The sequence below is a fragment of the Nannospalax galili genome, unplaced genomic scaffold (assembly GCF_000622305.1).
Source record: "Nannospalax galili isolate Female #2095 unplaced genomic scaffold, S.galili_v1.0 scaffold136, whole genome shotgun sequence".
In the NCBI taxonomy this organism is placed as follows: Eukaryota; Metazoa; Chordata; class Mammalia; order Rodentia; family Spalacidae; genus Nannospalax; species Nannospalax galili.
Genome location: NW_008340872.1, coordinates 4,022,937 through 4,038,546, shown reverse-complemented (window position 1 = coordinate 4,038,546; position 15,610 = coordinate 4,022,937). Strand labels below are relative to the sequence as shown.

The window sequence follows — 15,610 nt, the reverse complement described above, 5'->3', positions numbered from 1 at the left end:
TTTATTTATTTATTTATTTATTTATTTATTTATTTATTTATTTATTTTGGTCCTTTTTTTTGAGATAGGGTCTCTCTGTAGCCCCAGCTGTCCTGAAACTCACTATGTAGACCAGGCTGGCCTGAATAAAGGCGTGCGCCACCATGCCTGGCTCCAAGGTTATTTTAATCAACTACAACCTAAAAAATATTTATGCAAACAAGTTTATATTTACTTCCTGGAGTTTTTAGAATTATAAATAGAGTAAATAAATATAAAGTATGCATACCACGCAAACTTCCAGTAGTTAAAAGTGCTCGAGCTTTGTCAGCTAAATCACTATTAAGAGTATTTCCCAGGAGCAGAACATCAATGGCTTCTTGCTTGGAGCTGTCAAAGAAGTTATTCTGAATCGTTCTGGTGACAGAACGAGCACCATCTTTTAACTTTCCAGCCTGTTAAGAGAAAAAGGAACATGGGCCTTCATTCTAAATACTCTTAATTTTACTCAATAAGCATTTTGTTATTTTTAATTTTTTTTAGAAAATTGATTTTACAATCATTGTTTTAAATGTATAACCAAATTAAAAGACCTTGAGATGTCACTGTTTCCTTTTTTTCTTTTGGATAACTAGTTCTGCACAAAGAAAATAAACTGAATGCTACGGGTGCATCTATCGATATCTAGAGCAGTAAATATTACCATAAAGCAAACTTTAAAACGTACTTATTTAAGTCAAGAAAATTCCATAACTTTTAAATGTGGTGATAGGGTACGTGGGGAGAGGTAGCAAGGACCCAGGATGAGGCACTGAACTTACATGCTCCTAGAAAAACTTTGTAGCATAAAAATGAAACTGCTCCCAAATAATAGTTAAAAATAAAACTGAGCCTAAAATTGAAGGTCTAGTTTAAAGATAAACTTGTAATTACATCTCATAAATATTATATACAAACTTGTTTGCATTTTGAAGTCATTTTGTGGCCTATACAAATAAAAATCATAAAAATAAAATATCCATTCCTATAGTGAGAGGGTTGGTTGTAAGTTTTAATGAACATATATTTCACTTAGGCAAATTAATTATAGGCGAATACTAATTTTGATCTTACAGATTTTGGCTGTCAAAAATAACTTTGGTTTTGAATGCATACGTTTCATTCCTTAGAGAATTAATAGTAATTACAGACCTCTTTCAGAACAAAAAGTCAGTTTTCTTATATGTCACTAAACGAGTGCTACTATATTTAATCTGGAGTCAAATCATTATTTTCTTCCATATAATATATAAAATGATGTTACTGAAAAAAAAAAAAAAACCACTCACCATTCACATTATCAGGCAATTAACCAAAAGGAGCCCAGAGAAAGGAAAAGAAAGAAGCAGTTCAGATGTTAGATTTTAGCTCAATTCAGACTAGTATATTTAATAGTAATATATATTTCATATCTATATATTTTGTTAAAGATAAAAGACCATTGAAAATATATGTAACCTCTGTACATATATTGTCTTAGTTACAAGCAGAAGCAAAAAGATAGAAGAAATAAAAGAATACTTGAAAGCAACAGTTGGCAAGTCAGATTTTAATAGCAAGAATTATGCTTTCTATTTAAAAGGAATAAATGAAAGTCAAGCACTTTCAAGTTTTCAAAAGAAAGCACTTTAGGAAGTAAGGACCTATAAAAGTCATTACCAACTGTCCCTAAGAGGTGAAGGAAAGGCACTCTGCAGGGAAGCCAATGCCTGCAGGGGAGGCATGACATTTTACAAGATTCAGCAGAGGCAGATTTGGAAGTAAGACTTCAGATGATCTTCACAGGATTTCAGCTGCTATGCTGAAGAAGCAGATGAGAGCCTTTACAATGTTAATGTTCTCTCTTTTTTGTTGTTTTGTGGGGGGCGTTTTGGTTTGGTTGGCTGGTTTGGTTTGGTTCAGGCAGGATCTTGGTAATTAATAACTCTGGCAGGTCTGGCATTTACTATAGCCCAGGCTGGTTTTGAAACTATGGTAATTCTCCTGTCTCAGCCTCACCAGTGCTGGGATTATAGGCATGCACCACCATGCCCAGCTAAATGTTCTCATTTATATCCAAATCAACCTGAGGAATTGTAGAGATTTAGGGTAAATGCAATTAAGGCCAGGGTCCCTTAAAAAGTTAAACAATATTTAAGTATATAAAATCATAAAGAACATCCCAAGTGTAGATCCAATCCCGCAATAAGGGTCAAATATTAGAGAAGAAAATAGTTTAAAGATAATATAAGCAACTGCAAAGTCATGATGAGACTCAAACTTATAAGTTCATATCTCACACTTTTTTTTGCACATTTTAATAGCCTCCTTTGAAAAGTAAAATAAACAGAATGCAAAAATTTAACAGGCCCAAGTACTATTGGGTTCACTGTAGCTCTAGCATAAACTAAAGTGTATGGGAGGGGGTGAGGGAGTGTATGGCCACTTGCTATTTATCACACACCTACTAAGTAGGAGGCACTTTCTCAAGTGCAGGAGACAAAAAAACAATTGAGACAGGACACTTTATTAAGACCACAGATTAAAAAATCTTATTTAAAATAAATATAAGCAATCTAAAATGTGAAAGAGGTACACAATATTAAACTGTATAAAGTAAATAATACAAGGTGGATTATCTCTAAAAGTACACTTACCCCTTAAGCCTAAAGAAATGCCTATGTTGCATTTAATCATTAGTATCTACTACTGTGGAAGGATGTATTAGAGGACATAAAAGCATGATAAAACAGAATTCTAAAAAGGATCTGTTCACTTTAAAAACCTTTTAGTTAAAAAATATCTTTTCCAAGGTTTCTGAAGAGATCTGCATTAGCGCATGATAGACATGTATCTACCTTGGCCTTTCCTTCAAGAGCTCCAGTTCCTGCATATATCTTACTGATTGAATCACCATTCACAGACCACATGGACCGGAAAACTTCTTGAAAGCGTGTCACCAACTGAGGCTTTTCAGCTAAGCCAAGAGCTTCCAATTGTTTAGCTAGCAACTAAAACAGCAAATGAGAATTTTTAAAATATATACTGTAACAGATTAATTATGTCACTTTTAAGAACTATGAAAATTAAACCTAAAATTTATAGTAATAGGACTCTGGTTAAGTATTGAACCTAAAATTTATAGTAATAGGACTCTGGAAGTACATTACTAGGCTATGTTGTTTCCCACAATTTCAACTTCTAAGGTAAAACTTTTAAGGTAAAATGGCAATTTAGAAGATTCAGATGAGAAAGTAGATTTGGAAATAAAGATGAAAATGAGAAGTCATGCTTCCATAAGTTAACCTTACAGTGTTGTTATAGTCAGAGCAGTTTATCTTTTGTCACCCTGCCCCCACATCTAGCTAATTACCAGTGTGCAGTAGAAAAAGAGGAAGATATTTACCCAGTTTACCTAAATGTATGGAAATAAGTTTAATTCTGAAATTTGGTTCTAGAAGTTTGGTTAATTAAGGCAAAGCAATGATGAGAAAAGGAGCTGCTCTTAAACTGTCACAAAGGAGCTCTTAATAAAGTCACGGCAGCCTTTTGCAATGGTTTCAAGGACCCCTGAGCCACAATGCCTCCAACCCAAATGGCAACAAAAGTGTTCAAAAGTGAGTGATGTTTACTGTGTGCGAACTCTAGCCTTGAAATCTGGCAGTGTCAAAAAAATGTAGTTTTCTTTTTTAATTTTTAATAACTACATGATTAGAAGCAGCATTTCACTACAGCTTTAACATATTCAGTAACACACTCCATAGCAAGAGTACATCTCTTTCACAAGTGGTTGTAAGTTTCTGGGTCAAAGTTGAATTAATACAGTTATACAATATTGGACTCAGTATAAGCCCCGAAAGACATAAAATTGAATGAGTCTTTAACCTTTAAAAAAGATCTCCATTTCATTTTAGAATATATTGTTCCTTGCAGAAAGACTCATGGTTTTTGCTACTAACACTGAGATGTCGGCGCATGCATCTCTAATCTGTGTGTATCTATTACTAGTCATAATCAGTTGCACTTGGATCCTTGGCGCCTGTGTATGTCTATAAAATCATTGGGTAGATTTCAATGGTAATGTTTATCACCTCTACTAATTAGCTTGATGTAAATTTCCATGCTTCCTCCTCAAATATAGTACATTTTAAAAAATTTGTTGATTTATTTTTTTGGTGTATGTGTGTGTGTGTGTGTCTATCACACAGAACCTCCCAAACCATCTTATTCAACTATATACCCACTTCCCAGATAGCACCCTCCCATAGCCTCTCTCCCCCTACTAGAGCCCTTATACTCTGATATCCCTGCTACTGTCTGCTGTGTTGTCGGCACCCCAGCCGTTCCCCACTACTTGTGCATCTGGTGAAGAAATGCACAATTCTTATGCAGTCTGTTTTTCTTACTTAAAATTCAACAGTCCTCAATACCTTGCAATTTTACTATACTTCTTCCCATTTTTTTTTGTATCTGTTAGGTGTGCTAATTATCTGTAATTATAAAATAACAATAACAATAATAATAATCATCATCATTACCCCTCAACACGGTTATTTTGTTAGTAAAGACTTATACCACAGCTATTCTGTGTTCACATGGAGAATAAAATAAGCCCCCAGGATCTCCTGTATTGCTAAACCTTTCTCTCTTCAAAAAAGTAGAAGAAACTGATTTAAACTATTTTAATGGTTTGTTTTTGCCTAAATAAAAGGGAACATTCTTAGATCTAACTAACAATAGTGAGAGTCAACTAAGAAGGACTGAAAATTAACACCTGGTAAAAGTTCAACCAAGAGTTTAAGAATTTCACTAAGCTTAGGCAGAATTCACATAAATGTATTCAGCCCCTTAAAACCAGAACTTGAAACAAACCTGAGCCATGTGATAAACTCCATCTAAATTTATGACCAGCCTTCTGTCAGAGTTCATCTCTGTCATATTTTAAAAATAAATTAGAAACTTTAACAGATTTTTAAAAAAAGTCAAAACAGTAAATTTTATTTAGTCACACAAAATGTATCTGTGCAGCACAGACTTTTATACAACTGTACTTGCATTATGAGACAGAAAGTGAGCTGCAAAGCAATTAATTAACCAACACACTGGCTAAATTTAAGGTCATTAACTAGAAAGAAAGTTACTTTCTATTCCTGTCATTACAGTACTTGAGAACTAAGTTCTCCCCATGTCAAAGACCCACCATTACTTTATGATCCTAACTCACTTAACAGAAGACTTGGGGAAGATCAGTATTGCTGTACAGTTTGTCAAATGGCTGAGACTATGTCTGTATTATACTGAATTCGACTGATAAACAGTAAAGGAAAGGAAAAAAAAAAAAGCTTTAAAGGTCTTAAAAGAACTCTTAGGCATTTTTCACTTTGGCTAGCAATGGCATTTTCATTTGTTCCCTAATTAATTAACTCATTAATTTTATTTTTGTAGCTATTGGTTTGATAATGTCAAACTTTACTGAGTTCCAAAGTATCAAAAAATCCTATAAGACTGTACATGTAAAAATGGATTCTCTCTGTCCTAAAATATGGAAAACAACGACATAAAGACCAAACGCATGCATTTTTTTTTCAAAAGAAAGGCAAAAGAAGCGACTATTACTAAAATACTAATACCAGGGTTCAAAATTTTTATTTTAATTTTTAAAGATTTATTTCATTATTTTTATTTTATGTGTATGAGTGTTTTGCCTGCATGCAAATACCAATTTTTAAAAGGAAGTATTAAGGAACAATAGAAGGAAATGGATGACAGCTATCTTCAGAGCACATGAAAAACAGATGGAAGAAACATTTAAATCAAAAGGAATTTAGGAGGGGGAAAAGGCATGAAGAAATGACACAGCTACATTATTTTCTGAAAAATAACTAAGGAGAAACAGAGTTATTACAAATGTACTCAAGGAAGCATATGGCACAAGGCACAAACATTTAATTTTTTTTACCTCTAAGCCAAGGAATGCCTGCACACTGTTTGTTCTATCAAGACAATCCAAGCAGTTTGTTCGAACTGTACCACTCTGGCATCTGTAACAATTTCAGTAAAGTAATATGGCTAGTTTGCTATAAAAAAAAAATGCTCAAATGAACTGACAATAACTGAATGATTAAAATGTAGCATCACTTTCTCCTAACTTTATATTAAAATTTTCAGGAATAAAGCAACAATGAAAAAATTATATGTTAACATCTACATATATATTGCCTAGCTTCTACAAGTTAACATTTGCCATATATTCTTTACCAGGTATCTATCATGCACTTATTTTTAATTAATAAGCCCATTTACACTCTTCTACTTTTCCGCACAAAAATAAATATTTTTGGAATGAATATTTAAAAAAGATCTGCTGTCTCTATTAACTACCCTACAAAACTGCTGCAATGCTGATTAATATATATATATATAAACAAATTAAGAGTATTTGAGTTTTGTTTACAAAAGTTTACTTAAATCTTCCAGCTTGCTTTTTTTCCTATTTCAAATACAAAACCTAAAAATTTAAGATGTACTGACAGAGACATTTATTTGCATTTAATAGTTTTCCCTAGTATCAACAACTATCAAGACTTCAGTTTTAATAATAGCATGAGGTCTAGAGCCAGATGACTTAGCTCTAATATTGAATGACTTGAAGCAGACTGTAGCCCATGCCTCAATTTTCTCAAATGTAATGGGCATAATAATAGATCCTACCCTACAACTGTAACTAACACAATAAAGACTACGTATACTGCTGGTCCTACCATATGCTCCACATAATGTCACTTATTATTATTTCTTGAAATCTAGTGAAAGAAAAACAAGCTTAAAATTGAATATTAAAAATATTTTTTATTTTTTTTTGGTCTTTTTTGAGACAGGGTCCCCCTATAGCCCCAGCTGTCCTGGAACTCACTATGCAGACCAGGCTGGCCTTGAACTCGCAGAGATCCACCTGCCTCTGCCTCCCAAGTGCTGGGATTAAAGGCGTGTGCCACCACGCCCAGCTAAAAAGACATTTTTAAAATTATAAACTTGAACATAAAAAAGGAAATTTGAAAGTTCAATGTTAACAATGATTTTTAAATTATAGCAAAGTTCCAATTTAAAGAACGGAAATAGAACCATCAAACCTTTGAACTTCGTTTCCATTGAAATAAAAAAATCCATAATCTAGAAACCTCTGGACTTGAGGCTTAAGAACACTATGTAACTTTTCTGCCTTTCCTCCTTTAACCATTTGATGATAGTCAAAATTCACCATGTGGATATCAGAAGCATGTTCTGAAGCTTTCAAATGACTCTGAAAGTAAAAAGGCAAATATTCATCTAAATGTCGGCTTAACACAACAATGTAAATGCATACTTACACTTAAGGCAACAGCACAATTCTTTGAAAATTTATTTTATTATTTTTATTTTATGTGTATGAGTATATTACATGCATGTATGTAAGTGCACCCATGTCATGCAATGCCCTGGAGGTCAAAAGAGGGCCCTTAGAACTAGAGTTCCGGATGGTTGTTAGCCATATGTGGGTTCTGGGAATTGAACCCGGGTCCTCTGCAAGAACAGCCAGTGCTCTTAATTGCTGAGCCATCTCTCCAGTCCCAGTGTCTTTTTACCAGTTGTTTTTTTTTGGATCTTTTTGAGACAGGGTCTCCCTGTAGCCCCAGCTGTCCTGGAACTCACTACGTAGACCAGGCTGGCCTTGAACGCACAGAGATCTGCCTGCCTCTGCCTCCCAAGTGGTGGGACTAAAGGTGTGCTACACCATGCTCAGCCTTCTCTTTAAAAAAACAAAACAAAACAAAACAAAACAAACAAACAAACAAACAAACAAAAACCCAAAGTATATCAAAGACTAAAACTCATCTTTTATGCCTTCATTCAATACATACATGTTTTTAAAAATATTGCTCTTAAAAGCATAATCTGTTTAATAATTATCTTACATGATTAAAAAATAGCTAAGTAATTAGGTTATTTTTGGATGTAATTAGGCCAATCTCTAGCTTTCCATTTATCTTATACTATATCATGTCTGTACTATATGTGAATATTTTGGGGAGATGGTATTTTTCTGCTTCTCCACAATAAAAAATGAGTAGATCAGAGCAGAGTGTCAACTGCCTTGAAAGTTTTCCATTGTTCCAAGTTCAGGGGCACTGGCCTATACTATTTCTTAATAGACTCAAAGAGTTTAAGGTTCCAGACCTAGAAAGATGGCACAGTGGTTAAGGGTGCATACTGCTCTTGCAGAAGACCTGAGTTTGGTTTTCAGCACCCACATCAGGTAGGTGGCTTTACAACTCCTGTAATTCCAGCTCCAGGGGATCTGACATCCTCTTCTGGCCTCCACAGGCACCTGTACTCATGTGTATGTACTCACACACAAACACATGTGCATACACATAATTACAAATAAAAAATAAATTTTTTTCTTAGAAAAAAAAAGTTAAATGTTTCAGCAAGTATCAAACCTTTCCTTGGGAAAGTAATCTGATTATTTTATTATTTTTTAGTACCATTCTAGGTGACCATGGATAAGAACAGAAGCTGAAGCAACCACACTCACCTGGAAAGCCTTACTTAGCATATGTTCACCTTCTTTAGATCCAAGCAAGTTCACTATTATTTGTTTACCATATAAATCTTTAAGTGTTCGAAAATGCCTATTGACAAAAAACAGGAAGGAAGCAGCATGTTCAAATAAGCCTTATTTTTTTTTAGTAAATAAGAATCCATTGTTAAACAGAACCTAGATGACACATTTTCAATTCATAGAACTGGTTACATGTTTTCAAACCTCTGTTTATAAAAAATGTAGTAAACACTGCTCCCCTCTGACTAATGGACACCAAGAGTCCCACCTAGACTAGAGCTCTGGAGTCATCCAGCTTCCAGGTCACTTTCCAATGTGCAACTGGCAACAGACAAGGCACAGCTCAGGCCACCATGCTGGCCGGAGGGCAGGGAGTATAGATCACCACATACTCGAGGATGATTCAAAAGGGCTCTAGCCTTTGAAAAACAGGCCGCAAGTTGAGGGGTTTTTTCTTTCTAGCTTCCAGCCTCCACATAGGCTATCCAGTAATGTTCCCCTTACCTGTGGTTTTCTTTAACATAGTTTCTGTTATCTAAGGCCAATCATGGTCCAAAAAAGCTAACACTTAGCCCTGATTCTTTCAAGAGAGGAACCACACTAATAACTTTTATTACAGTATATTATTATAATTCTACTTTGTTATCGGTCCTTATTGTTATCCTCTTACGGCATCTAATTTAGAAATCAAACCTCAATTGTTATGAATATGCTTAAGAAAAAACATAACGTTCTTAGCAGACTGTCTGAGAGTACCTGGATCCAGGCTCCAGGAGGTGGTGAGCCTCCCCAAATGGAGCTCTGACAACCCAATTGGGACCACAAGGGCCCTCCCACTTCACCAGAGCTAGACCTCTTGGCCTTACAGTAGGAGCTGAGATCTTACCAGATCATTTGAGAGTGCCTAACTGCCCCCCACCCCCGCCCACCACCACCTTGTGCTGTGAGTGCTTGAGGAGAGTCCTGGCTTGGGGATTTACTTGGTGGCCTTGGTAAAGGCACGATGAACCCACAGGATCATCAGCTCAAGCCTTGTGAGCACACTCCAAAGTGGCCTGACCCTCACCCCATGTTGCCCCACCCAGTAAATTCCCCATTTCTTTGTTCTCGCTGTACAAAGCCTGCCCAGCTCCTCATAGTACAGTCTCAGTGACCGCTGGCCTAACCTTTAAAGTGATTGGCTACGTTAGCACTTGTGGAGCCCGGTGATTGGTGCCTATTCCCTATAAAGCCTGCTGTACTTCCTAATAAACTTTAGATCTGCATCACAGAACCTGGTCTCTGGTGTCTGCATATTGTCCGACTGCCACCACCTCATCCCCGATCCCCGAGGATTGCAACAAGTGCCAGCTAGTGGGGGTCCAGACGTTAGAAGGAAGCCTGAGTGTACCTGACTGGAGCCTGACTTGGGCCTTTGGGAGCTACTGAGTAGCTGATCTGAAGCTATCAGTTCTCTCCAACATAAAATCAGAGAGAACCTGAAACCTAGACCAACCAGCTTTACATACCCAATAAGAAAACAACCAAGAAGCACCAACAATACAAACAGAAGGAGACTTCAACTCAACAAAGGAAGGCTTGAGTTTTATGCCAGAATGACAAACAACAAAAGAAATTCACATACCAAAATCACAATGGAAAAATAATACAGAAAACCTAAACAGTATGTTCCCACCAAACTCCACCAGTCCTATAGAAGATGTTTACAAGGAGAACACCCTAGAGATAACCCAGGACACAGAATTTAAAAGAACAATCATAAACATGATCAGGAAATTCAACAAATTTAAAGAACACAAATAAATCAAAGAACTAAAAGAAGATGGATAAACTGAATTCACAAAAGAGATAAAATATTGAAGAAAACTCAGGCTGAAATGAAGAAGGAAGTAAAAAACTAAGTAAGTCAATTTGAAACAACTGGAGACAGCCTGGCCAACAGAATGAATGAAATAGAAAACAGAATATCAACACTGGAGGATAAAGTTGAAGAGCTAGACTGCTCAAGCCAAGATTATGAAAAAACAAACAAAAAACCAAGACAGGAATGCAATATACAGGAGATGTGGGACACCATGAAAAGACCAAATCTATGTATCATAGGCATAGAGGAAGGAGAAGAATTTGAGGTTAATGGTATTGACCAGATCTTAAACAGGATTGTAGAAAAAAATTTCCCAAAATTTAAGGAACGACATCCCCAAATACAAAAAGCACATAGAACATCAAAGAGACAGGACCAGAAAAGAAACTCCCCATGGCATATCATAGCAAAAACACTAAATGTACAGAACAAAGAGCATAATACTGAAAGCTGCAAAAGAAAAACAACAACTCATATATAAAGGAAAACCATCAGAATTATGACTGACTTATCAATGTAAACTATGAAAGCCAGAAGAGCCTGGACCAAAGTATTCCCAGTACTAAATGACGATAGATGCCAACTCAGAATATGTTACCCAGCAAAAATGTTTATTATGGTTGAAGAGAAAAGAAAAATCTCCCATGACACGAATAGGCTGAAAGAATACATGTCCACAAAACCAGCCCTTCAAAGAATACTTGAAGCAATACAAAGAGCAAAGAACAACTATATCTCAGGAGCAACAAAAAGAAACTAAATGAAGGTATAATTGTAGAAACACAAAATTAGACAAACAATACAGTCATCAAAAAGGTGGCAACCAATACACATCTTATATTAACTTTAAATATCAATGGCCTGAACTTCCTAGTCAAAAGACAGGCTAGTTGAATGGATTAAGAAACAAAATCCATCCTTTTGTTGTCTGCAAGAAACCCATTTCACTTTCAAGGACAGGCACTAACTTAAGGTGAAAGGATGGAAAAGAATATTCCAATCAAATGGCACTAAGAAGCAGGGGCTGCAATTCTAATGTGTGAAAAAATAAGCTTCAAACTAAAAATAATCAAGAGGGTTGATAAGGAGGGTCACATCATTTTGATCAAAGGAACAATTAATTATGAACATATATGCACCAAAAGCTGGTGTTCCCAAATTCATAAAAACAACACTACAGAACTTTAAGACACAGATTAACCCCAACTCAGTAATAGCAGGGGACTTCAATACCCCACTGTCTCCCTTAAATAGGACAACTGGACAAAGAATAAACAGAGAGATGTCTATATAAAACGATACCATACATCAAATGGACCTAACAGACATCTACCGAATATTTCATCCAAGCACCAAAGAATACACTTTCTACTCATGGAACTTTCTCAAAAATCGAACACATACTGTGGCACAAAACAAACCTCAACAAATACAAAAAACTGAAATAATTCCATGTATTCTATCAGACAACAATGTAATAAAGCTTACAATCAACACCAAAGAAGCCCTAGTAACTACATGAACTCATAGAGATTAACTACCACACTCCGGAATGATGCACTTATCAAAGAAGAAATTAAGAAAGAAATGAAAGTATTCCTGGAATTAAACGAAAAGGACAATACAACACAACAAAACCTCTGAGACACTTTAAAAGCAGTCCCAAGAGGGAAGTTTATAGCTCTAAATGCCTATGTTAAAAAAATCAGAAAGAGCACAAATAAATGACTTAACATTGCAACTTAAGACTCCGGAAAGACAAGAAGAAATGAAAATCAAACCCAGAAGATGAGAAGAAATAATAAAAATCAGAGGAGAGATTAATGAAATAGAAACAAAGAAAACAATACAAAGAATCAATGAATCTAAGAACTGGTTCTTTGAAAAGCTAAACAAGACAGACAGACAGACCCTTAACCCAGTTAACCAAAAGAAAAAAAGAGCAAATCCAAATCAATAAAATCAGAGATGAAAGGGGAAACATCACAACAGACACCCAAAAGATCCAGACCATTAAAACAGAATACTTAAGAAACCTATATTCTGTTAAATTTGAAAACCTAAAAGAAATGGATGGCCATCTAAATTCATGGAAACCACCAAAGCTAAACCAAAGAGAGATCAACAGTTTAAACAGACCCACAACATAACAGGAAATCGGAACAGTAGTACAAATCCTCCTGACTAAAAAGAGCCCAGGCCAAGATGGATTAACAGCAGAATCCTACCAGACATTTAAGGAAGATCTCCAACCAATACTACTTAAATTATTCAAAAAGATTGAAGCAGAGGGAGAACTTTCAAATTCCTTCTAAGGAGTCAGCATCACTAACACCTAACACTAAAACCAGGTAAAGACACAACCAAAAAAGAAAACTATAGACCCATGTCCTTAATGAACATAGATGCAAAAATTCTCAACAAGATACTTGCAAACTGCATACAGACACCTATCAAAAAGATCATCCACCACGACCAAGTAGGCTTTATTCCAGAGATGCAGGGATGGTTCAATATATGTAAGTCAATAAACTTCATAAATCATATAAATAGACTCAAAGACAAAAACCACATGGTCATCTCAACAGATGCAGAAAAGCACGCATTCATGATAAAAGTCCTAGAAGGAATTGGACTGGAATTAAAACAATTAGAGCCTACATGAGAAACCCACAGCCAACATCATTCTAAATGGAAAAAAACCTGGAAGGATTCCCATTAAAATCAGAAACCAGACAAAGATGTCCACTATCTCCACTCCTTTTCAATATAGTGCTTGAAACTCCTGCTAGAGCAGTAAGACAAGAGAAGGAAATTAAAAAGAGTACGAATTGGAAAAGAGGCCAAATTATCCTTTTTTGCAGATGATGTGATACTATATCTAAGAGATTCCAAAACCCTCTCGTTTACAATACCTCCAAAAAAAAAAAAAAAAATCTTTAAAGAGATTGAGGAAGATACCAGGAGATGGAAGGACGTCCCATGCTCATGGATTGGGAGAATTAATATTGTGAAAATGACCAGCCTACCAAAAGCAATATATAGATACAATGCAATCCCAATCAAAATCCCCATGACATACTTCACAGAATTAAAACAGAAAAATCCTAAAATTTATGTGGAAGCACAAAAGACTGCAGATGGCCAAAGCAACCCTCGGCAGAAAGGGCAACTCAGGGGGGATTACTAAACCAGATCTCAAACTATACTAAAGAGCTATAGTCATAAAAATAGCATGGTATTGGCAGAAAAATAGATACAGAGATCAAGGGAACATAACTGGAGACTCAAACATGAGTACATGCAATTTCAGCCACCTGATATTTGACAAAGGTACCAAGAATGCACAATCAAGGAAAGACAACATTTTCAACAAATGGTGCTGTCAAAACCAGACCATCACCTGTAGAAGAATGAAACTAGATCCTTATTTTTCACCTTCCACAAAAGTCAATTCCAAATGGATCAAAGACCTCAATGTGAAACTCAAAACTATGAAACTGTTAGAAGAAAACATTGGTAGTAACCTACAAGATATAGGTATAGGAAAGGACTTTCTAAGTGGAACACCAGTTGCTTAGCAATTAAGGTTAACAATCAACAAGTGACTTCATTAAACTAAAAACCTTCTGTACAGCAAAAGAAACAATCAAGAAAGTGAAGAGAAAATCCAGAGTGGGACAAAAAATCTTCATCAGTGACACATCTGACAGAGCTTAAACATCCAGAATATATAAAGAACTCAAAAAACAAAGAATCAAGAAAACAAATATTCCAATTAAAGGATGGGCTAAAGATATAAACACAGAGTTCTCAAAAGAAGAACTAAAGATGGCTAAGAAACATCTTAAAATTAGGGAAATGCAAATTAAAACCACCTTAAGATTTCATCTTACCCCAGTCATACTGGCTAAAATCAAGAGTCCAAATGATACCAAATGCTGGCAAAGATGTGGAGAAAGGGGAACACTAATGTGGTGGTTTGCAAACTCGTGCAAGCCCTATGGAAAGCAGTGTGGAGAACTCTAATCTAAAAATGAACCTACCATATGACTCTGTTATACCACTCCTTTGCATATACCCAAAGGACTCATACTATTGAAGAGATACTTGTACAAGCTTTGTTTGCTGCTCTTTTCACAATAGCTAAGATTTGGAAACAACCTAAGTGACCCTCAACTGACAAGTAGTTAATGAAAATGTGGTACATTTATACAATGGAGTTCTACTCAGCAGTAAAAAAGATGAAATAATGAAATTTGCATATAAATGGATGGATTTAGAAACTGTTATACTACGTGAAGTAACACAGACTCAGAAAAACAAAAGACATATGTTCTCCCTCATTTGTGGATCCTAGCACCAAATCCTTAGAAGTGAGTACATATCCTGATGTAACTGCAGGAACCAGGAAAATGGAAGGGAACCAGGGAGGTAAAGGGAAAGAAGGAATCTGAGAGAGAGGAGTAGGAGGAGACAGGTGTTACTAAGGGAGAATTATATAAAAAGGGGGTAATTAAGGAGGGCTATACAAGGAACTATGGGAATAAAGGGGAAGAAGGAGCTCAAGACAGGTGGGAGCACAGCACACAGAAATTATCAAGGGAGAAATGGGGCAAATAGGGATACTTTAAATGGGGAGGGCAGGGAGGGAGGATAAGACAGGGAGAGAAAGAGATGAGATAAATAGTGCCTAGCTAGTATAAAAAACCAGAGGGAACTGTATTAATACAGTCCAAAAACCTACTGAAAAATTACACAAACAATACCCCTACATGAGTCTGTGAGTAAAGCTGAAGCTACATAGCAAGAACAGTGCCAGACAGGAGAAAACTTCCTTTGAGTTGTTGGCCAGGGCAATCCAAGACACTCCCAAAATTACACAGGCTACTGCCACAGTCCTTGACTGCCTCCCAGAACTTGATGATAAGACCCTATTGCTGAAGACGGGACAGACTTTGGACACAGGATTTGGAAAAACAGAGCTGGAATTGACCTGGAAGCCTCCTCCCTTAAAGGCTAGCTTTCAAAGCTTTGTAGAGCACTATGCAAGCTGCTAAGGGAGAACATCAATCAATGGTCCAACCCCAGCTTTAAGGCCTAAAAACCACATCAATGACCAGCACAACAAATGACATTGGTACAGG

General features: G+C 36.0%; 1 protein-coding gene across 1 annotated transcript in view; it reads right to left on the bottom strand.

Moving 5' to 3' along the window:
- The window catches only part of Synj1 (synaptojanin 1), a gene marked incomplete in the record, with an annotated part of 93,504 nt that overhangs the window by 44,575 nt on the left and 33,319 nt on the right, over window positions 1-15,610 (bottom strand). Inside the window, 5 exon segments of the mRNA XM_017798902.2 lie at window positions 269-425; window positions 2,856-3,008; window positions 5,957-6,038; window positions 7,128-7,297; window positions 8,573-8,669. Coding sequence (XP_017654391.1) covers window positions 269-425; window positions 2,856-3,008; window positions 5,957-6,038; window positions 7,128-7,297; window positions 8,573-8,669 — 659 coding nt within the window.